General features: G+C 39.8%; 1 protein-coding gene across 1 annotated transcript in view; it reads right to left on the bottom strand.

Annotated features, from left to right (window-relative positions):
- The window catches only part of CNTNAP2 (contactin associated protein 2), a 1,915,008-nt gene that overhangs the window by 1,114,919 nt on the left and 776,678 nt on the right, over positions 1 to 23,411 (bottom strand). The window contains exon 4 of the mRNA XM_080666270.1: positions 19,341 to 19,488. Coding sequence (XP_080522396.1) covers positions 19,341 to 19,488 — 148 coding nt within the window. The remainder of the gene's footprint in view (positions 1 to 19,340; positions 19,489 to 23,411) is intronic.

The following is a 23,411-nucleotide window of genomic DNA, read 5'->3' as shown; positions in this document are numbered from 1 at the left end:
TAACTGAATATTTTCTAACTATTTAGGGAAAAACATCCTATAAAGCACTCTTGGCTGGATATGGGCAAGGGGGTGGAGGTGGTGAGAAGGGTGTCACATGTACATTCAAGAGAATCCATGCATCACTTCTTTCTGTGAAGAGTGCCATGCAAATCAGAGAGTAAATGTGGAATCTATGCAGAAAGTGTGGTCAGTCAGAGAATTCTCTCACTCATTAAGCAGTTAAAATGCTACACTTTTAACAAAAAATAGCCTCCACCTTATAATAAGGTGGAGAGGTTTTTATGGTAGAATATAGACAGCAGAGTTGTCTGTGTGTCTGCATCTGCACATGCATTATTTTTTACTTTTTCATAATGGGTGGAATAATTTAATGATTTGTCATGAAAATCCTGATATAGCAATTTGGTTGACATCAGAATTTCTATAATCCTTTGTTAACGCTCACAAAATACATTATTACTAAAAAGCATCCAAAATTAAAAATTAAAATGACACATTAAGTAGCATGTTGATGGCAAGTCAGCATATTAATATGAAGAATATTAGGATTGCTACTTTAACCTGTCATTTCAAAAGGCTTAAGTGCTGTATTTAAAAATCACTAAAAAAGCCCCACATATTTGCTAAAGATTGAGAACAAAGTTATTAACAAACATACATTATATTAATTTTAATGTTTCTTCACTTTTCCATCTCTCACTTCTCCCTCTTTACATTTTCTTTATCAACAGTTACTGTAATTATTCATTAAATTATATATCTTTGCCCGCCTATGAAGTTAATGATCATACAAATATTTTGAGAAATTGGGACTTGATCAGTGTAACTGTCATAATGATTTTGATAGCATTAATTTACTGAGCTTAAGGTATTTTTTGCTAATGATCTGGTTTTAATTCCCTTTTTTCAACTCAATATTAATTATTAGATTGTTTGCCTTCCATTCCTGATTCCTGTATGATTTAATTATTAAAGATAGCTTAAACATGATTCCTGTATGATTTAATTAATTATTAAAATAGCCTACTTCACTGGGCTCAATATATCCCTTCATAACTTCACTGGGCTTGTAACAATCCTTTCCATTTTCCAGAAAAACTGAGATGTGCATTGGTTCCTCACCATTAATTGTCAATAAAATTCCCATGTGTGTAAAGAAACCCAACTATATCCTATACAAGTGGCTCCATAATTATCATCTGGTGTCAATCGCTGAGCAATTAGTTATTCCTTATTAACTTTGTACCTATTTGATAGATAAAACAGAAACCCATCCTTTCAAAAATATTTCAATATTATCTACTACAAGCAAGGCAGACTGTTTGGGCCCAACATACATCAATGATTAAATTCTAATGGAAATAAATACATATGTGTTATCTATATATATAAAAGGCTAAGCAACCATCGCATCTGAAACAAACAAATGGATGACCAAACAGGCTGCATGGGGAGACCAGGCATCAGGGGTGTTAGTGAGGGGCGATCAAACGACCAAACAGCAGGCTGCGTGGGGCGACCATGCCCGTGAAGGGGGTAGTTGGGGGCAACCAGGCCAGTGGAGGGGGGCAGTTGGAGGCAACTACGCTGGCAGGGGAGGCAGTTGGGGGTGACCAGGCCAGTAGGGGGGGACAGTTAGGGGCGATCAGGCAGGCAGGCAGGTGAGCAGTTAGGAGCCAGTGGTCCCGGACTGTGAGAGGGATGTCCAACTGCCAGTTTAGGCCCGATTTGGAAAGGGTGCAGGCTGGGCTGAGGGGACTTCCGCCCCCCTCCCGTGCACAAATTTCATGCACCAGGCCTCTAGACTTTGATATAAATCAATAGATGAGGACTTGACTAAATATGAAAACCAGATTCAATATGGTTCTGCTACCAGTTCTTCCTGGGTGGTCTCAGAAAAAGTCATTTTATCTCTTCAAGGGAGTTCTCAGTTCCTCATCTGCAAACTTAGGGGCTGGGTGAGATAACACCTAAGGGACCTTCTACCTTTAAACAGTTTCTGGCTCTGTGACTCCTGTTTTCTGCTCTTTGTTTAATGTCAATAATTTCAGAGAACCTCTTCTAAGTCATGAAAATCATCTTTGGAAATGAAGGCAACTCCCTGTGGAAAACAATGATTACTCTGCATGAGCATTAAGACCTCATTTTCATGCTTAATTTTGAAGGCATGTTTTCTGATGAAGTAAAGGACGGATGCTAGGTAATGAAATTCATCTCAGAGATCAGAATTTAAGAAATGGATGAGCAATTACTAAATAGTCCTATGTGCTACCAAAGAGAACTAGAAAATGTGAGCAGCAACAATAATCATAACATGATATTTATGAGTGCTTACCTTAAGCCAGTCACTGTGTTAAGCACTTGACATCTGTTATCTCATTTAATCCCCATGACAAATCTATAGAGTAAGCATTATTACTCCATTCTGAGGTGGCAAAAGGGAAACTTGAAAAGCTTAAGCAACCATCTCAAATCACCCATTAAATAAAGATGGCATTTAATTTAGATTTAAACCCAAGACCCATCTTCTTTCATTATATCATATTGCATAGCATAAAATATAATGTGACACTTCAAAATACACTTAACATAAATAATCATTATACATGCATATGGTACTCAAAACCAAAAAGTGACATTGTGAGGCAAATTTTTGCAAATTAATTCTGAATTATTTCAATGACATACAAAATCACCCATAGTTCTCTGCAATATTAGAGATTGATGAAAACACAAATTATTTAAATTGAAATCCGATGTATTTTATAGTTTAAAATACAAAAAATGGTATCATTTTTGCTTAAGATATTTTTGAACCCTTTCTGTCTAAAAATATGCTTTAGAAATTAGTTTTCTCATTAGAAGCAGTATATTCTTCAAATTATAACTAATCTGAGCATTCTATGTAACATTCAAACATAAATTTTGAAACATAAATCACAATTGTATAGAGATATAACACTACTTTTCATATATTGTTTAAAATATAAACTTTAGGTACTTTTGATGGGATTATTAATTTTATATCATAAAGCACAGTTTTTGAATTATATTACCAGCATCTGAACACTAACTAAATAAGTTTACTCATAGCTTCATAGACTCCTTCAGATAGAATTGGTTGCTCTTTTGGGATATTAATTTGTAGGTGGACCATGGATCAAGTTTCCATTTGATCAGCTGTCCAGGAGTCCAGGAGAACCAACAAATAGCAACTGGGCTTAGGAGAGGAAGGGATGTGGATGGAGTGGGGGAGCACTAAGTCTCAGGATCAATCTCAGTGGACAGAGTATACACAGCATAATAATGAAAAAGGCCCTAAAATAGACTGAAACCAAGATCCATTAAACTTAAATTTTCCCAAGAACATCAAGGTGGGTGCTTGAAATTAAAATTATTGACAAAGGGATGAGAACTTTTATTCACATCTAATTTACAAATTGAGATTCAAATTTGCATATATTTAAAGCTATATACTGATTACAGTCATTTTTAAATGTTAATAATACAGCTATACAATATTAGCAATGCAGAAAATTATGTAAAAGAACATGAAAGTTATTCATAATACTATATATCTCAGACATAAAATGGTTAATATTTTCATATAATTTTTGTACTTTTTTTTTTACTAACTGGTAAGTGAAAGAGATACTGTTTTGTATAAACAATTTCTATATTCTGCTTTTCTTCACCTAATACCATATAATGACCATTTTTTTGCTGACATTAAAAATTATTTAAATTTTTATAATGGCTGTACACATAGTTTATTCAACCATTTTTCTTCTTTTTGTCACAACTTTAACTACATTAGTAAAATTTTATTTTAGGTGTATAGTGCTCTAGTCAGGCACATAGAAAGCCACATTATTCTTTTTTAAATTTATTTTTAATTTTTTCCCTCTTCCACCTTACCCCTCCCCTCTGCTGCATGGAATCACCACACTCCTGTCCATGACCATGAGTTCTCTCTTTTTTTCTTTTTTGCTCAATTCCTCCAACCCTGCAATACCCGCCTCCCCACCACCAGAGCTGTCTGCCTGTTCTCTATCTATGGACCTGGAGAGCATTATGCTCATTGAAATAAGCCAATCAGAGAAAGATAAGTACCATAGGATCTCACTCATATGTGGAATTTAATAAACAGATTGCACTATCAAGCAAAATAGAGACAGACCCACATTTTTTTTCCAATTGTTTTTTTTTTTTTTAAAGCATTTGGGAATAGGCAATCAATAAATGAACAAATAAACAAATACATCATTATTCTGGTTTACATTCACTGGTTGAATGAGTAAACAAAAATTTATTTAGCCATTAGTTTTCTCATTGGTAAAAAGGAGAAAATAATAGTGCCTGATTTGTAGCAGAATTAAGAAGATTAAATAAGACATATAGCACAATATCTGACACATTCTTAATGCTGAAGATATGTTGGATACTCTAATTATATAAATATTAATAATTATTATTATAACAACCCTCATTGTGGATCTGTTATGCTCTGATTTTATGCTGCCTAACATGTTTCTGAGGAAAGATCAAAATATAAACTGCCAATGTTTAGACATGGGTAAGTACAAACTTTGGTATGCTCATTTGCAAAGTGGGGATAACATCACCTATTTTGCAGAATTGTCCTAGCAGATGTGCTTCTGATTCAAACTAGTAAGGATTAATTTAAATAAGTGGCAATTTATAAACCAAATCACCTATTTTTTAAAATTTTGAAATTTTAGTAATGTGATCCTAGTGCATTGTCAAGAGCATTCATAGTCTTACAACCCTCTCCTCCCAAAAAATGAATCAAATTTCCTATACAAAAAAATCAGTTTTGTGGTCAAGATTCTTATAAAGTAAGTGAATCATCTGAACCAAATTGAAGCTGCCTAGAGTTATCCAAATGGCTCTGATTTGATCAGCTCAATTTGAAGCAAAAAATCAGCCAAGCCAATTGAATGGCACTGCCCACTAAAGAAATTGTTTGAACCTCTAGATAGAACCTCTAGATAGAATACTCTCCATGTATTATGCCTCACTATGCATGTCTCTAAGTAAGCCTGATAAATAAGTGGCTTTATCCTTAAAGTTCAAAGCGCATTCATTTGTATCATATGCATTTCTTACCACAGCCTAGGAGGTGGGGGATGGGGGAGAAGGCAGAGCAATGTGCATGGATTGGAAAGGATTGGCTTGGATTACTGAGAATATTCACTGAGTCATGTGGTGGCATGTGGTGTTACATGGTCAGTGGGGGTGTTAGTAAAAATTCAAAACCAGACCTTCCTCCTTTCTGGATGGGGGCTGGGTGGAAAGAAGCAAAGGAGAGGAAAATGGGGGACATCTGTAATAATGTCAACAATAAATAAGAAAGAAGACAAAGCTTTATTTTATTTATTTATATATTTCCTCTCTTTTAGAGAAAATCTCTACACATTGCAAAACAATGTGTTTTTTTAATCTGAATGAAGTAACTGAAAACAATATGAATTTGTAGACCATAAGCAAAACACATTCTATAATATTTCTCTTTTTTTCCAACTGTCTATTGACAAGTGAAAATGCAATGGGACAACCATATAAATAACATTCAGGCTAAACTATTGTGTGGAGGATCTAGTTAATCTTATCTTGATCTCAAACTTTTAAAAAAATCACTTTAAGGAAAATGTAAAACTAGCCAAAGAAGAACAGAGATTCAAATTGATCCTAGCTGAAAAGATGATGTAACTATTGGCAAAGAATGATGAATTGGCAATTAATCAAAATAAGATAGCTTATTTTGCATGATTCTCCATAAATATCACAGTTAAAAGACATTCAAATCCAGGATGTCATTTTTCTTTGCAATATTTATGCTGATAAGGTGATACAGTTTTGGTTTTACCTATAGTATCAGAAGGATCTATAAGGCATACTTTAACCATGACTATCACCCTTATCAGTTTGAAGTCTAAGGAAATCTCTGCATACTTCCTGCACACAGCAGGCACTAAAATGTCTTCCTTTTCTTTATCTCTAGTTCCTAACAGTATAATGAGCCAATGACCAGGTGACAAGCACCATCTATACAAGTAGTTCTCACCCAGGGGCAATTTTTTCCCCCAGGAGACATTTCTTAATATCTGGAGTCAGTATGGTTGCCACAACTAGGTAGAAGGTGAGGATGTTGAAGATTCTATAATGAAAAGGAGAACCTCCCCTACCCCCCCACCAGCCCAACAATACAATATGTGGCCCAAAATATCAAAGTGTTAAGGATAAGGGACCCTGATCTATACTGATATTCACTGTGGCCAAAGTATAAAATATAATTTGTTTTATTTATTTATTTTTTTATAATTTATAAAGAATACAGAAAACAAGAAAAAATGGAGAAGAAGAAAAGAATGAGTGGCACAAGTCATAAAAGTTGAAGGAGATGAGAGGCTCTAGAATCCTTTGGGGAAGGTCATGTGGGAGAATCAGGGGGTTTTACCACCATGCTGAGCAGTTTTGGGCAAGTCCAAAATGAGTCTATACTGTTGACTGACAAATGAGGAAACACAACGCATTCTCTAGTCATCTTAAGTCCAGAGCACTTCCTTTCTAGCATGGTTTGAAATGTATTTGAGCCATGCTCACAAATCCAGGTAAGCTAAATGTGTTTACCATAAGCAACTTAAAACAGGGATACCTTGCTCAAAACGCTCCATTTGATAAGATGGTGCTTAGGGTTATAGTTATCAGAATGTTTGCAGAGGTAGGTTCTGGTCACCCACCTTCTTTCTTCCCTAAGGTCATTCTCCCAGTAACTGGGAGTAAAATGGAAGATAGGGCAACTTCTTTAACTCTTTCCTGTTAACCATAATAAGCAGGAAAAGCTGAAAAAGGCTAATATTGACACCATTTGGAGCATAAGAAAATACTATAAATGTATATATGTTTAATTTAGAATAAAAGTATAAAATAAATTGATTGTAATTCTTTTCAAGGCTAGGCATGAAGGACCTGACACTAGTCTAATATAATCTTATAGAAATAAAATTATTAAATACTAGAGGCCCAATGCACGAAGATTTGTGCAAGAATGGGCCTTCCTTCCCCTGGCTGCTTGCACCACCTTCGCTCCAGCCAGAGCCGCCTTTTCCCTCCAGCCTGGAACCGCCTTTCCACCTTCCCACACTGTGCAAGCATCCCACCCCACCCCCGGCCTCTTGGTGCCTGCGTATGCAAATTAACCCGCCATCTTTGTTGGGTTAATTTGCATACTCACTCCTGAGTGGCTGGTGGGTGTTGCTAATGTACGGTCAATTTGCATTTTACTCTTTCATTAGTGTAGATTTTACAGTGACTGTTTTCTAATTTTTAAGTGTATATCCAAGAATTTGTATGGCTTGAAATTTTAAACATCATACTGAATTATTTTATTATATTGTTACTTTTAATTCATGAGGGTGATAATTACTATCTTAAATATTTGCTCTTTTCTCCCTGGCTAAGCTCATTTAAATAGGTGATCATTAAGATTAACAACTCAAGAATAATAGCTAATACAAGAATCTAAGTGTATATTTGCAGTGCTTTAAATTTAACTTCTTTCCTCACATTAAACAGATATTATAAGTGACATGTTGATGGACTGCATAACTTTGACTTTGATATTCTTTGCAATCTGCTAATATAAATAAGGATTAACATGTATGCAAAAGGTAGTTAAAATAGTGCATGAGCTGAGATACTCTAAGGAAAGGCACTGACTGAGGTTGATGCACTTTCCGAACAATTGAGGAAAGCTTCATTTGTGCTTATTTGCAAGCTGTCCTTAAATGAGCATGTCATGAAGATCAGTCCTTTACATTTTCCTGTGAAATATGTAGAATGTGCAATGATGTTGAGATATTTTTCTTTCTAAAAACCCCCTTCTATATATCCTTACACTAAAAACTATGGCCCAATTTTTAGTCCTTAGAGTCTACAAAATAATATTTTTTTTGTAGGCCGATACTATGATTACAAAAAGACATTGTGGGTGGAGAAGAAAAGGATTAAGCAGAGAAGAGAAGTATCAAATGTCTTAACAATGCCCTAGATTGCTATGCAATTAATTCTCTTATGCAAGTTACATAACCCTGTAGGTTTTGGCTTCCTCATTAGCAAAATACGGGATTGGACTGAGAGGTCTCCTGGGAACGTTTTACTTTTGAAGTGCATGTAGTATGTACATATGGCTCTTTGTAGTCATTAAAATACCTTATTTGTAAACCATGCTGAAGCATAGTTACTATTTACTATTTTATTCTTATCTCAGCAAGTTATCATAATATGTGTATAGTTTGTTTTGATATGTTTGTTTTTCTTGGAAAATAATGAAAATAATTTTGGAGTAATATTTACAGTGAAAAATTCATCCTCTCTTATTCCACAATACACTAATACTGTTTTTCCTAATTCAGAGCTGCAAACATGGGGATTAATTACATGTTATACTCTACCAATAATTTTGTTTACTTCTAAATTCACATTCCTGATTTTATATGTCAAATTAACATTCAAAATGATTGACAGTGAATTTAAATTTCATAGTAAGCAGTATAATGTAAATATAACTCTGAATCAGTGGAATACTAAATATATCTCCAAATTATGAACTAGCTGTCATTTGCAACTGTCCTGTAGCTAAGTAGGAAGTTACATTTGCCATGCTTTCTCCCTGAATAGACTCAACAGTAACTATCTTCCATGTAAAGAAATTACAGTGAAAACAAATTAATTAAAGGCTGATTGCATGTATCACCATAGATATGAAAAATGAGCATGCAATATTTGTTTTTCAGAACCAAAATTTCCTTTCAATGCAAATGTCACCCTCAAACGTCTATCCAGGGACCCACTAAGTATCTAACTTTTTATTATATCTATACTAATAATAGAGGAATATGCAAATTATCCAGGATGCTGTTCAGCAGGGTGGGTGGGGCTGTGGGGGCCATGGGGCGGGACTCCGGGTCTTGTGTGATTTCGTCCAGCCCAGGCAGACTCCCCTGTGGCCCCACAGCCAAATCCCTATGTGGACCTGAGGTTTACTAAACTGTACTGGACCTGCTTCCCACCCCCCCCCCACCTCCCTGCCCCAGGACCATGCTGCCCCCAGCAGGGCACCCCAGCAGCCTCCTGACAGGTCGAGTGGGGCGGGGGTGGCAGGGAGCCAGGGAGGGGCAGGGTGACCGGAGCCAAGTTCCCTGGGGTCTGAGGAGAGCGCCTGACAGGAGCCTGGACTGCCAAGAAGGAAGAGGAAGCGGCCAAGGGAGCTCTTCCAATCCCCCTGCACGGATACCCTAACCCAGCCCCCGCACTCCCGGGGGGGCAGGGAGGCTGACCAGATGGGGAGAAAACCCATCCTCGGGTGTAGCCACAGCCTGCACTCCAGATCTCTTCCCCCGCCACCCCCGCCAAGGGCGCCCACAATAGCATGCTGGCAATGAACTGTCAGTGCTCCCGAGGCACCGGGGCCCTTGGCCTGCCACTGCCAGGCGCCCTCTGCTGGGGCCAGGCACAGCTCTCCTGCCTACAACTCCAGACACAGGTTGAGGCGCAGGCCCGAGCGGCCCCCCAGGGTCAGACCCATCCCCCCAACAGCAGCTGTGCCATCTCTGCAGCAGAAGTGCACTGAACCTTGCAGGGGGCCGCAGCTAAACCTGCCCTCCTAGCCCACCTGGCTCCACCCTGGCCTAGCCCCCACCCTACTCCAGGAGATGGAGCCTCGCCCTGAGCATGTACAGCTGCGAAATAGCCACGTACAATTTAAAGAACGGCGCCAAGTGGGAAGGTTTGACAGTTACTCCCCCTTCAGCCTCGCTGTCCCCCTAGCGCTCCTCTAATGCCCTGCCCCCACCACCCCACCTAGTGCCTCCAGGGATGACCACTGCTACAGGGCTGCTGGCCAGAGCCCACCCCTCCGAGGCCTGCAGAACCCTCTGCAAAGCTTCCATAGCTACAGTCCCAGGAAACAACCATGCCCTCCTGCCCTAATCAGCAACTGCTACCTGCGAGGGTACCCGTGGGCTTAAAAATAACAATCTCTTCCCATTTAGACATCACTTACTTGATGAAACATTTCTAGGTTTATTAACTCAGAACCTCCTCATGACAATCCAGTGAGGTAGGCGGAGAAGAGAATACAATTCCCATGGTATATGTGAATGTATTCAGAAATGAAGCTAGAGAGGAAAAGTGTCAAGCCCAGTGGTTCCCAAGGTGCAGCACACGCCCCACAGGGGGTGCAATTTGATTTTAAGTGGGGGCAACTCGAGAATGAGTCAACAGTGAATTTTTTGCATTTCTATGGTTCTAGGAGGCCTCATCTACAGCATATCCTATATAATAAAAGGCTAATATGCAAATGACCGAATGGTGGCATGACCGGTCACTATGATGCACACTGACCACCAGGGGGAAGACACTCAACACAGGAGCTGCTCCCTGGTGGTCAGTGTGCTCCCACAGGGGGAGTGCTGAAGCTGGGCTCACAGCTGGTGGGCACAGAGGCAGTGATAGGAGAATCTCTTGCCTCATGGCAATGCTAAGGATGTCTGACTGATGGCTTAGTGGGCCTAAGCCGTCAGTTGGACATCCACCCAGGGCTCCCGGACGGCAAGAGGGTGCAGGCCAGGCTGAGGGACCCCCGCCCCCCCTCAAAGAGCACGAATTTTGTGCACTGGGCCTCTAGTAAAATAATAATACCTTATCATCTTTAATATTTATAAATTCAAATTTACATTACTAAACAAAACCATGACACAAATAATCTAGTATATATTGTCACCATCTCAAAAATATAAGACTGCTACAAGAATGATCAGTTGCTGCAATATCACCACCAATTATTACATATAGAGCAGTGGTCGGCAAACTGCGGCTCGCGAGCCACATGCGGCTCAGGAGCCGCGGTTTGCCACTCTGTTGACTAATGAGTTTGCTGACCATTGATATAGAGAAATAGTCTTTGCATTGCAATATTCCAATTCCAGTTTAAAATACAAACTCCTTTATAAAGAACTGAAGAACATTACATGTGCTTGAATTTAAGTTCCATTTCTCTTAAAGGCAAGGGCATTTCTGGTTTTAATATATAAATCTTTTTATCTATTGCACAGAAACTTATGAACACAGCATATCCTACATACATAATTTATTAGCATCATAATTTTAAGTATCTCTTTACCATGTATAACTTGGCTTTGATATTAAATCTATTTCTATATCGACTTACTTTTATTTAGAGATTAATCTGGATATAAAGTTCAAATTAATTAATAAGAGTGTGATATTTCTCTTTTGATGATAAATAACTTATATATGTAATCCATGAAGCAGCCTAATAGGGTTGTGGTTTAAAAATAACCTTAAATAAAAATAACACAAGGTCTACACACATTCAAATTAGAAAAAGGACAATGGAGTTCTTTGCTTTATGTGACGCTTTTGAAACTTATATTAATATATTCAGTTTCACAATTCTTTCAACATTCTGTATGCTACTAGAGCACCATTCAATATGCTGTAATAAAATCATACCCAGTTGAACCAATGAAAAAAAAAATCTATACAACATCAAATAGTAATCAGTTCTCACTGAGGGAATAAATTAGGTCTATATCATTTACATCTTACATTAGTTCGGTTCACCAAACATTAACTGAATATGGGGACTTGAGTCTGCTAATTAATGGAATGTCAATGATGAATAAGGTGACTTTGTGGTCCCTTTCTCCCCATATCTTAAGGTCTTCTATATTTTGGAATGTTTTGATAAATATTCCATTGGATATGTTCACATAGTGTAATGGGAGTAAAAAGAAATAAAGTGGTTTATTCTGGAAATTCAGAGATATCTTCTTGTTGGAAATGGCATCTCAATTGAATCTTGGAAGGTAAGATAGATTGGTGAGGTGAATGATGGAGAGGACACTGCAGTCTGAGAGAACATCTTGAATGATGTTACAAAGCAGGTCATGTATTTAGAAATAAAAATATTTGTATTAGCAGAGCATGAAGTGCATCGCGGACATGATCGGGTTTAAGACTGCAGAGGTCATGAAAGGGCAGTACATTGCAAGCTCACTACTTGGACTTTCCAGACCATGTAGCATCGTTAAAATCTTTTAAGCACAGGTGAGATATGGTCAGATTTGCATTTTGGATTTAAAGTTAGCAAACTGATTTACAAATAGCAGAACTCAATAAATGCTAATGAGATTGATGAATCTGTGTCACAATATATTGATTCTCAAGCAACATCATAAATCTTTTACTTCAGATGTGTATGTGATGTACACAATAACTATGTATCTGGGACCCTTTTATACCATGCAAAATTAAACTTCTAATTCCAATAGGAAAACATGGGTAGTCTTCCAAACCTGTTTCTTACTTCTCTGCCCAGCTAGATTGATCTAAACAGAAATTCTTACCAATTGTAATGAGTATATGCTGTACTGGGCTGAATAATGTTCTTCCATAATGCACATCCACCCAGAAACTCAAAATGGAGACTTATTTGGAAATAGTGTCTTTGCAGATGTGATTAGTTACTTTACAATGTGTTCATACTGGATTAGGGTGGACCCTAAATGCCATGGCTGGTGTCCTCATAAGAAGGCCATATGAGGACACAGAGACACAGACATGCAGAGGGATGAGGCCAGGTAAAGGCAGAGGCAGAGCCTGAAATGATGAAGCTACAAGGTAATCAACAGGGAACTGCTCCCCAGCAACCACCAGAAGCTGGGTGAGAGGAATGAAACAGTTTTTCCCTTGGAGCCTCCAAAAGGAACCAACCCTGAGAACAACTTTAGATTCTGCCCTCCAAAACTGTGAGAGAATAAATCTCTGTTGTCTTAAGACACACAGTTTGTGGTTATAGCCCTAGCAAACTAATAAATGTATACATGCAGTATTTCTTGCTTAGGCAGCATGAGAACTATGGGAATTAGTCTGTGGTTCCTACAAGAGAATATTCTCACCCTGGCCAGTGTGGCTCAATTGGTTGGAGCTTCATCCTGTACAGCAGAAGGTGGAGGGTTAGACTCCTGGTCAGGGCACATAAGGAGCTTGCAGGTTCGATCCCTGGTTGAGGTGCCTGTTGGAGGCAACTGATCTCTCTCCCCTCCTCTCTAAAATCAATTTAAAAATGTTTTGATACTATGCTGCTATAAAAAAGAAGGAACTTTTACCATTTGCAACAGCATGGATGGACCTGGAGAGCATTATGCTAAGTGAAATTAGCCAGTCGGAGAAAGATCAATATCATGTGATCTCACTCATATGTGGGATATAATGAACAACATAAACTGATGAACAAAAATAGATCCAGAGAAAAAGAAACACTGAACAGACTGTCCAACCTCAGAGAGAAGGCAGGAGAGCGGGGATAAGAGACCAACCAAAGGACTTGCATGCATATTAACATAACCAATGGACACAGACACTGGCGTGGTGGGGGCTTGTCCTAGGGGTGGGAGTGGTGGGGGGGTGTCAATCAATCATCAATCAGGGAAAAGGGTCTACTTTATGTAATACTTTAAATAATAATAATAATATAATAATAATAAAAGCGTAATAGGCTAATTAGGGCGGACATCCTTCCAGACGAAGCTGGGGCTGCGAGGGAAGCCCAGGCCCCAGGTGCCTGACGGCGGCCAGAGGGAAGCCCAGGCCCTGGGTGCCAGAGGGAAGCCAGTGCCGGCAACTGGGGGAAGGAAGGCCTACTCTTGCACGAATTTGTGCATCGGGCCTCTAGTATATGTATATAAAACAAAACAAAACAAAATTTTGATATGGCCTTCCTCCCAGCCTGGCACTTATTTTCCACCAGGATTGCATTGGATGACATCATTAGGCTTTATTAATTATTCATCCAAATTGAAGGCATATATAAAAATTATGTTATTAATGTGTATATCCTGGTTTCCCAATGTGCCGACCTTCCTCTTATGAAGACTCTGGTTAAATCCAATTTAATATTTGTCAAAAAAGACTCACTACTTTAATTAATATGCTGTGTTGGGCTTTTGTTAAATAAATGTTTGAGTGCTCCAGCCATAATGATTTTTTAAAATTATTAGACTGAGAGGTCTCCTTTCTACTTCATGTAGTCCCTTTGGTGTAGAGTAAGAAGATTAGCATTGGTGTTTTGGGAGATGGCTTACTGAGTCAAAGGACATGGAGGATAGCTCTAAGTTTTAAAAAATAACAGAATGCACTTGCTTCCACTTAACTTGAGGGAAAACCAAATGTAGAGGGAGCGGAATAATCTAAAACGAGTTTAAACTCATTGAAACTGGAATTCATTTTATCGTCAAGACAAGTCAGGAAACAAAAACAGTAGAAGCCCCAAGGCTTCGAAGCAGTGGCCTGGAACTAAACTTCTCCACCTGGAATAGCGTGAGCCTCTTATTTCAACCTTGAGAAGAACCTAATTGCTCAGGCAACAAAGCGATCATGCAAGAGCTGATCATGGAAGAAAGATGACACACATGAGGGGATTTACAGGAGAATACACTCCAACCAAAGCAGGGCTCACACTGAGAGTTCTCTCTCTCGAGTTTCTAGCAAACTGAAATCAAAGAACAACCCCATTCTCTAACCTGCAGGTTTCATATAGATCTCGGATAAACCCTCGAAGGGGTTTTCAAGAATGATGAGAGAATTCATTTCTCTCTCCTGTAAGAGTGATCAAAGCCTACTTCCTCCTTGCAGGGACCTTGGAGTCCACAGGACTGTTACTCCTAAGAGGGCAAATGGAAGAGTGCATCTATCTGATCTGCATTTCCCCACTCAGGGCTCTGTGATTCCTTTTCTCATTGAAAAATCAAACAGAGCCCTTGAGCCAACAGTTCACTGTGTTCAAGAAAAAACAGAGGACCATCTTCTCAGGACCCACTCCAGTCTGAATTCCAGTCTAGGTAAATCTAAATCATTGTAACTTTGAGAAAGTTGTCCATAACAAATATGCTTAACACATCTTTTTTTTTCTCCCTTGTATAAACATGCATGTTTTTCTTGAAAAAGACATAAATATAATTTGTATTCTTTATAAATAGTAGTAGACAAATAAAGAATAATCTGTTCTGGATACTGGTTACGGAAATGACCTAGTTAAGGATCTGATTAGGGAAATAGACTTGCCATCAAATTTTTGACAGTAAAAACAGCCTCTTCAGAATGATTAAACTGTTGTTTCCTAACCCCCAGGGAAAAATTTAGAGACTGTCAATTAAAACATAAATGTTATAATTTGTTTAGATTATAAGCAGAAAAAATAAGATGCAGATGGTTTGGTTCCTTTAAGCTGCATTATTTTAATCCAAGTGAATTAAAAATTGAGTTCCTCATTGTCTTGCCTATATTTCAAATGCTCAATAGCCACACCTGTCTAGTTATTAGAACAGGTCTAAAACATTTACATCTTTGTATAAAATTTCCACTGGAGAGCATTGCTCTAGAGATATTTTTTGTGTCTTTTGTTTTCCTAAAATGACACTGACATTTGTATTAGTTTCCTGTTACTGTTATAACAAATTACCAAAATATGGTAGCTTAAAAAAACACACAGAGATTTGTTCTCTCACAGTTTTGGAGGCCAAAAGTCCCAAATCAGTTTCATTGGGTTGAAATCAATATGTGGTTAGGACCACACTCCCTCTGCGGGTCTTGGGGGTAATCTCCTCTCCTCTTCCAGTCTCTGGTGGCTGCCCACATTTCTTAGAGAATAGTGACATCTCTCCAATCTCTACATCTGTGGTCACCTTGCCTCCATCTTTTTCTGCCTGCAAAACTTCCCTCTGCCTACCTCCTATAAAGATACATGTGATTGCATTTAGAGCCCACTGGACACTCTCCCCAAGTCAAGACCATTAACTTGCCCTGGACAGTGTGGCTCAGTTGGTTGGGTGTCTTCCTGTGCACTGAAAGGTTGCCGGTTCAGTTCTCAGTCAGGGCACATGCCTGGTTTGAGGGCTGGATTCCTGGTAGGGGGCATACAGGAGGCAGCTGATGGATGTTTAGTTCTCACATTGATGCCTCTCTCTCTCTCTCTCTCTCTCTCTCTCTCTCTCTCTCTCTCTCTCTCTCTCTCTCTCTCTCTCTCTCTCTCTCTCTCTTAAAAAATCAATAGATATCTTTTTAAAACAGACCATTAACTTAAACACTTGTCTTATCAAGTAACAGCACTTAGAGCCAGCTATCTCTAGAAGACCATTATCCACTTATTACAACCTATCACAATGCTATTTTTCAACTTCCATTTTACTTTATTTGATTCTATGTTGCCAATTTATCATTACTCCATTGGCATCTATAGGTATAAATGTTAATACAGTTACCCAAAGGGTATGATTTCTCCTACCCTTATGAAAGACATACACAGTAGAATATCCAGCTTCCTAATTAGTTTCAGGTATTTTTCCTTCTTGCATGTTGTGATTGCCAAAGCCGAAGATTAATGGAAAAGTCCATGATAGCACTAACTCAAAACTTTACAAATCTACTTGCATGATTATAGAACATATTGTCATGTTTTACAGTCAGAGGGCTATTTTCTTTTGGCAAACTGCTTTTATCATTTACTGTGAGTTCCAAAGTAACTTAATTGGTTATGTTGGTTTTCAAATAATTATTTTTAAAGCCATCTCAAAAAAAAAGATACATGTCTACATATCATAATGAGAATGAAAAAAGAAACAGAGTTGGATGTAAAAAACACAAAACAGACCATCAAACCTCAGAGGGAAGGCAAGGGAGGCGGGTAAGAGATTAATCAAAGGACTTGTATGCATGCATATTAGCATAATCAATGGACATGGACACTGGTGCGGTGGGGGCTTGTCCTGGGGGGTGGGAGTGGCTGGGAAAGGGTTGATGGGGGAAAAAGGAGACATATGTAATACTTTAAACAATTAAAAATTAAAAAAAAATACTATTCAAAACAATTATAAAAATAGATAAAGACAACCCAATAGAAATATGGGCAAGATTCCTGAACAAACACTTCAGAAAAGACCAGTAAACATAACCTCTTTAAAAATCAGGGAAGTGTTCATTAATGCTAAAATGAGATATAATAAACACCCACCAGAATGGCTAAAACAATACTAAATGTCAGAATTTTTGGAGCAGCTAAACCCTCATACATTGCTTGTGAGAGTCTAACTTGATACAACCACTTTAAGTTTTTGTCATTTAATAAATTTTGGAAAAATGCATATGCTAACTTGATATTAACTACCCCTTCCTTGGGTACACTAATGAGAAATGTTTATAACAATTTTATAGAAATAATCAAAACTAGAAACACTCAAGTGTTCACAAACATGAAATGAAAAAATAATTGTATAATCTTCATACCATAGAATAATCATACTAATGGAAATAAATACCTTAACAGCATGGATAATTCTCACAAATATAGGCCCAAGGAGTACTTTTGGGGTGAAATATGCATCTTTTATTGACCTGGTGCTGGTCACATGGGTGCTCACTTTGCTGGAATTAAGGAGCAGGAAAACATGACGGTGGTGCTGAGCTTTGGCTTTATACCCACCTGTCTGGGTTCCCTTGCAGCTCACACTCAGGATGAGTGCCTTTGAGAAAATTCTAACTTTCACAATTTTCATCCATATAAACACTACTAGATTAATTAATGGCCTTTATCTATCATACCAAGTTTTTCTTATTCACTGTGGTATTGAAAGGACACAAATTTATGTTCAGACTCATTTTAGGCTTCACCTGAAGAGTTAAAACTTCCCCCTAAAGATCTAATTCTCCTGAAGACCTAATGCTGTGTTTCTACTCATTGTATTTGCTATAATAAAGTGATGACCAAATAAAATAAAGGCCTAAAGAACTGTAAAATTGATCTCCGTGGTCCCTTTGTATTAACTAGCTTAGTGTGTATACAACAATGTTTCTCATGAATTAATAAAATATTATTTGGTCATTATTATAGTGACAATCTTCACTAATCTCTGTAATTAAATTCACACAGAGGTGAAACTTTTATATAGTTTTTATTATTAACTACCAAGTATTTGGTTAATTTTAAAAAGCTTGCCCAATAGTGCATTTTCTCATTTACTGGTTATAGTGAGCTTTCATTTAGGGAGAGTCTAATAAGAGATCCCTTGCATAAAGCTGATATCCCAATTCCTCGCCCTGCTCATATCCAGCATCCCTCCTCCTCCAGCCAACTGGAAGAATGGGAATGGGAACAAACTTTCTTTGTAGGAGAAAGAAATATTTTAAAAGAGAGTTCATATTCTAAAGCCAGTGTTTGCAAATCGTGAGTTTTCAGATTGAATTTATACTACATAGTGGCCTCAAACAGCCTCCAACAATCTTTCAGGTCATTGTGTGTCCCTAAAGTAATTCTGTGCTTATAGAAGCAAATGAGCAAAGATAAGTCATCTCTTGGCGCCACCATCAACCTGGCCTAAAAGAAGTTCCACAGATAAAGTTTTGAAGAATTTGAAGTCACAGGCAAAAAGATGGGTTAGTGGAGGAATAAGGAAGAGAGGATAGGCAGGTAAGTGGGCTAAGAAGATGAAGAAGGAAGGAAGAGGAGGAAATGGAGGAGACGGAGAAGAAATCAAACACTACTTTAAAAAATAAGTAGAAACAGTGGTAACAGAATTAAAATCCCCCAAAATCCTCATAGTGGAATCAGTAGAACTATGCACAATGCATTTTTAAAAAATACAAAAAGAGAGTTTTAAAAAATCTCATGATTAAAAAAAAAAAAAAGATGGCCAAGTAAATTTGAAAAGGTGCAAATAAAACGTATAGACAAGTAAAATGTAATTGCCATTAAAACTCGGTGCTTGGTTTTAGAATAGTGATGATGTAATTGCCATTAAAACTCGGTGCTTGGTTTTAGAATAGTGATGCTACAATGGAGCAGAACTGGAAGAAAGCTCTTGGAATATACTCAAAATCCATCACAAAAAACAAAAAAGGCGGATATTAACATAGGTTTCTTTTTTGAAGTATTTCATAAGACTTCAGGCAATTTTACTAATAAGCTTTGTTGTTTTAGCTAACTGAACAAAATTGCTTCCCAATCCTTAAGATATTCTTAAGGTATTCTTACATAACATGTTTGTGAGTAAATGTAAACATATATTTATAACAAAAAACAACCTTATATTTTATTTATATATAAAAACAGAAGGCAGTTTACTGTCAGAGAAAGCAAGCCATGCTAAATAACTGAAAATAAACAGGTCACAATTTACACAAAGACTGTACATGAAGATGGCAAAACCCACCACGAATTTCATCTGTGTGATACTCACAGTAAGAACAGCCGTAGACTTCAATTCTGAGCCCGATGCGGCCTTCTCCATTCCAGTCCAGAGGCACGAAGCGCACGTAGCGGGCAACAACGGGATGCTGTAAGTCATGCCGGACCACACTATCAGAGTTGATGTTCCCGGGAAATGCCTGGTGGGAAAATCAGATTAACAAATTAGTGAGAAAATACTTTAGAAACAACCATGTTCTGTATCTACAAAACTAAACTTAATTTTCTTATCCGATGCCAGGACTTTATATTCTCCACACCAAAAACAATTTGTTAAAAACAAACAAACAAAAAATGTACATACTTCCTTTATTTAAAAACAAGTCCAGTTTTATTATTATTTTTTTCAATCTTTACCCAAGGACATTTTTTTTCCTTTTGTTTTCAGAGTGAGTGGAAGACAAGGAGGGCAAGAGAGAGGGAGATGTGAGAAAGACACATTGATTGGTTGCCTCTTGCACTCACCTGAACAGGGCCCAAGATGGATCCTGCAACCCAGGTATGTGCCTTTGACATGGAATCTAATGCAACCTTTCAGTGCCAGTTTATGCTCTATCCACTGAGCCACATTGGCCAGGGCAACAAATGCAGTTTTAAATGGAAATTGAGCCAAAATTCCATGGTTCCTTTAATATATGTCAATATACCCAGATGTTAAACAAATGAAACACCATATGGTGCCCACTGTAGTGTACAATAAACATTTAAATTATGAGATATAAAATTTGAATTGCACAATGAATAATTTTTCCTAAAATCCAACCCTATTTCTTGCTTTTAAAAAATCCCCTTCACATTTCCTTCCTATGCCACCATTACAAAACTGACAACATTTTCAACATCCATTAGGTAAAAAGAACAATTGACTATGTTGTACTTTTTTTTTTTTTTAAGAAATGACAGAATAAGAAACCCATAGTCAGGAGATCCTGGGTTGTGGAGATCACATCACCACGGGCAGTATGACTAGTGACAAGGGAACTGAGGGTCAATACCAATGTGGATTGTATTGGAAAGTACTCAAAAAAAGATATGTTATTTCAAAAGAAGAATTGATAACCTTTTCAGAGAAGGGAGCAAAAGAAAAGATATAAACCTAGTCCAAGGTATTAACATACAGGCATGGTGAGAGAAAGAGAGAAGGGGGACTCACAGGGCAGACAGCTGTTCCTCCCTCCTCAGTACACTCTTCTCTTTCTTTGAGTAACAGCCCCTGAATTTTCTTTAAAAGGTCACCTTTTCAGCACTTCTCAACCCACCTGATTCGGGACAGGCGGATGCCACTTGGTAGTACTGATGGTGGGAGGGTGCCTAACTCAATGAGATTCAAATTAAGCACCTGTGCTGGAACAACTCATTCATTCATTATTTTTTATCATTTACTGATTCGCTCACTTGCTGACTCACTGACTCAGGAAGTTTCTGAGAGTCTTCCTTGTACCAGATACTGTTCAAATCACTGGTAGATAGGAGTGAACAATATGGACAGAGATTTTATTTTCATGGCATGTTTGTTATTAAATTACATAAGGGGGAGGAGAAATAATCCTATATAATAAAAGGCAAATATGCCAATAAACCAAACAGTGGAACAACCAGAACCGAACAACCGGTCCCTATGACATGTGCTAAACACCGGGGGGCGTGCGCAAAAATGGCAGGCATCGCCGTGGTGGGATGGTGGAGCAGGTGAGTGGGGGCACCAAAGGGGGGGTCGCTGTTATCGGGGCAAACCTCTGGTGGTTACTGAAAATTCTTTGCTCCCGTGTGCCGCAGTCCTGCTGATGCTTGCATCTGCTGCCAGCGCTGGCCCCGCTCGCACCCACTGCCAGCACCTGGCTCCAGCACTGATCACTCTGTGCTGTCAATGGGTGCAAGATGCAGCTGCTGGCCCCAATAGCCCCTCAGGGCTTCTCAACCTCCCCCTGCTCCTGAGGGGAGATCAGGGCTTGCAACGGCCTCTTGCATCTGCTGCTGGCAATGGCCCCGCTTGCACCTGCTGCCAGTGCGGGAGCCACCACTCTCATCCACTGTCAGCACCGGCCCCATTTGCACCTGCAGCTGGCACCGGAGCCACAGTTCGCACCTGTTACTGGCACCGGAGCCACAGCTCGCACCTGCTGCCAGTTCCCTGGCACCGGTCTCTATTGCTCAGCGCCATCAGCGGGTGCTAGGGGTGGCTGCCTGCCCTGATCACCCCTGAGGGCTTCTCCACCTCCCCCTGCTCCTAAGGGGCGATTGGGGCAGCAGCCGCTGCTTGCACCTGCTGATGGCACCGGCCCTGCTTGCACTCACTAATGGCGCTGGCCCCAAATGCTCATGCTGTCAGCGGGTGCAAGCGGGGTCAGTGCCATCAGCGTGTGGGAGTGGCAGCAGCGGGAGCGGGGTACCGGCAGACAGGGAATGTTGGGGCAGGGGGGGGGGGCGGTAATGTGGTGGGAGGGGCTGGGCAGGGGCATGGAGGATGAGCTAAGACCTGCCCCTGGGTCTACTGCAGCCTTGCAACCACAGTTCCTTTCAAGGTGCACAAATTCATACACTGGGCCCCTAGTAGATATATAATAAATATACCGCTGGTATTGTTATATAGCATGTATAACATATTACATGTTAAATACTATAATATTGTTATACATTGTACATATTAAGTCACATATATGCAGAGCCAGAATTGCAAACGCCCTGAGCATACTTGGCATGCTTGGGGGACTGTAAGGAAGCCAGTGTTTTTGGAGCACATGAAGAAGGGAAGAGTTGGGGGAGGTGTTGGAGAGGGGAGGTCAGAGCAAGGCCATCGTAATGTAGCAGATTTCATTTTAAAGGTGCTGGAAGGAAATCCACTGAAGAGTTTTAAGCAAGAAAGTTACACATCTTATCATTTTTAGGACTGAGAACTAAAATCTCTCTCCCCAGTTAATGTGAAGTTCCTGGAGAACAGCAGAAGATTACAGGGTAATGTAACATACACAATCTGGCCACACTTGCTCCAGAGGAGTGGGGTCACCTAGGAGACAGGAAGAGCCCTGAGGCAGAAGTGAGTGCTGAAGAGGACAACCGGGCACTTTTTACATCCTGGCTCCCGAGGGAAGACCTGGGGCAGAAAATAAAACAGAACACAGAACTACTGGGAGTGGAGGTGCTTCTTCCCTAAGGTCCTCTTGGCCATTTCACTATCATAAAGGGATGGATGTCAGAGAAAGACCAACTAGGCACAAAAGTGAGGACATCAAAATCCACAGCTTGCTCTGGGCTTTTTCATGATTGGACCTGTTTCCTCATTTGTTTGTTTGTTTGTTAAGCAACTGAAAAAAAAAATAACTAACAGAGATAGTTGCCTGGAAAGATAGTTAGTATAGATCCTATATAAAAAAGGCTAATATGCAAATACACCGAACGGCAGAACAACTGAACAACTGGTCGCTATAACATGCGTTGACCACCAGGGGGCACACGCGAAATATGGTGGGCGTTGGCAGCAGGCGGCAGAGTGTGGAACATGGTGCAGGTCAGCCGTGGTGGGATGGTGGAGCAGGTGAGCGGGGGTGCCAGACCAAAATGGGGTACCAGTCGCTGTCATCAGGGTGAGCCTCTGGTGGTTACTGAAAATTCTTTGCTCCCGTGTGCCGTGGTCCCACCCGGCACTCACACCTGCTGCCGGTGCCGGAGCTGCCACTCACACACACTGCCAGTGCCCGGCGCTGGCCCCGATCACTCAGCACCATCAGTGGGTGCAAGCAGCGGCTGCTGCCCCAATCACCCTGAGGGCTTCTCCACCTCCCCCTGCTCCTGAGGGGTGATCTGTGCAGCAGCTGCCGATGGTGCCAGCCCCAACTGCTCAGCGCCGTGAGCAGATGCATGCGTGGCCAGCACCTTCAGCGTATGGGAGCAGCGGCGGCAGAAACGGGGCTGCCAGCAGACAGGGGACAGGGGGCTACGGCAGGAGGGGCTGGGCAGGGCTTGGAGGATGGGTCAAGACCTGCCCCTGTGCCCAATGCAGCCTTGCGGCCCACAGTTCCTTTCAAGGTGCATGAATTCATGCACTGGGCCCCTAGTTTACTAGTAG

The sequence above is a fragment of the Plecotus auritus genome (genome assembly GCF_963455305.1).
Source record: "Plecotus auritus genome assembly, chromosome: 4".
NCBI lineage: Eukaryota > Metazoa > Chordata > Mammalia > Chiroptera > Vespertilionidae > Plecotus > Plecotus auritus.
The sequence above is the reverse complement of the archived record's forward strand: the minus strand, read 5'-3'. Positions and strand labels throughout refer to the sequence as shown.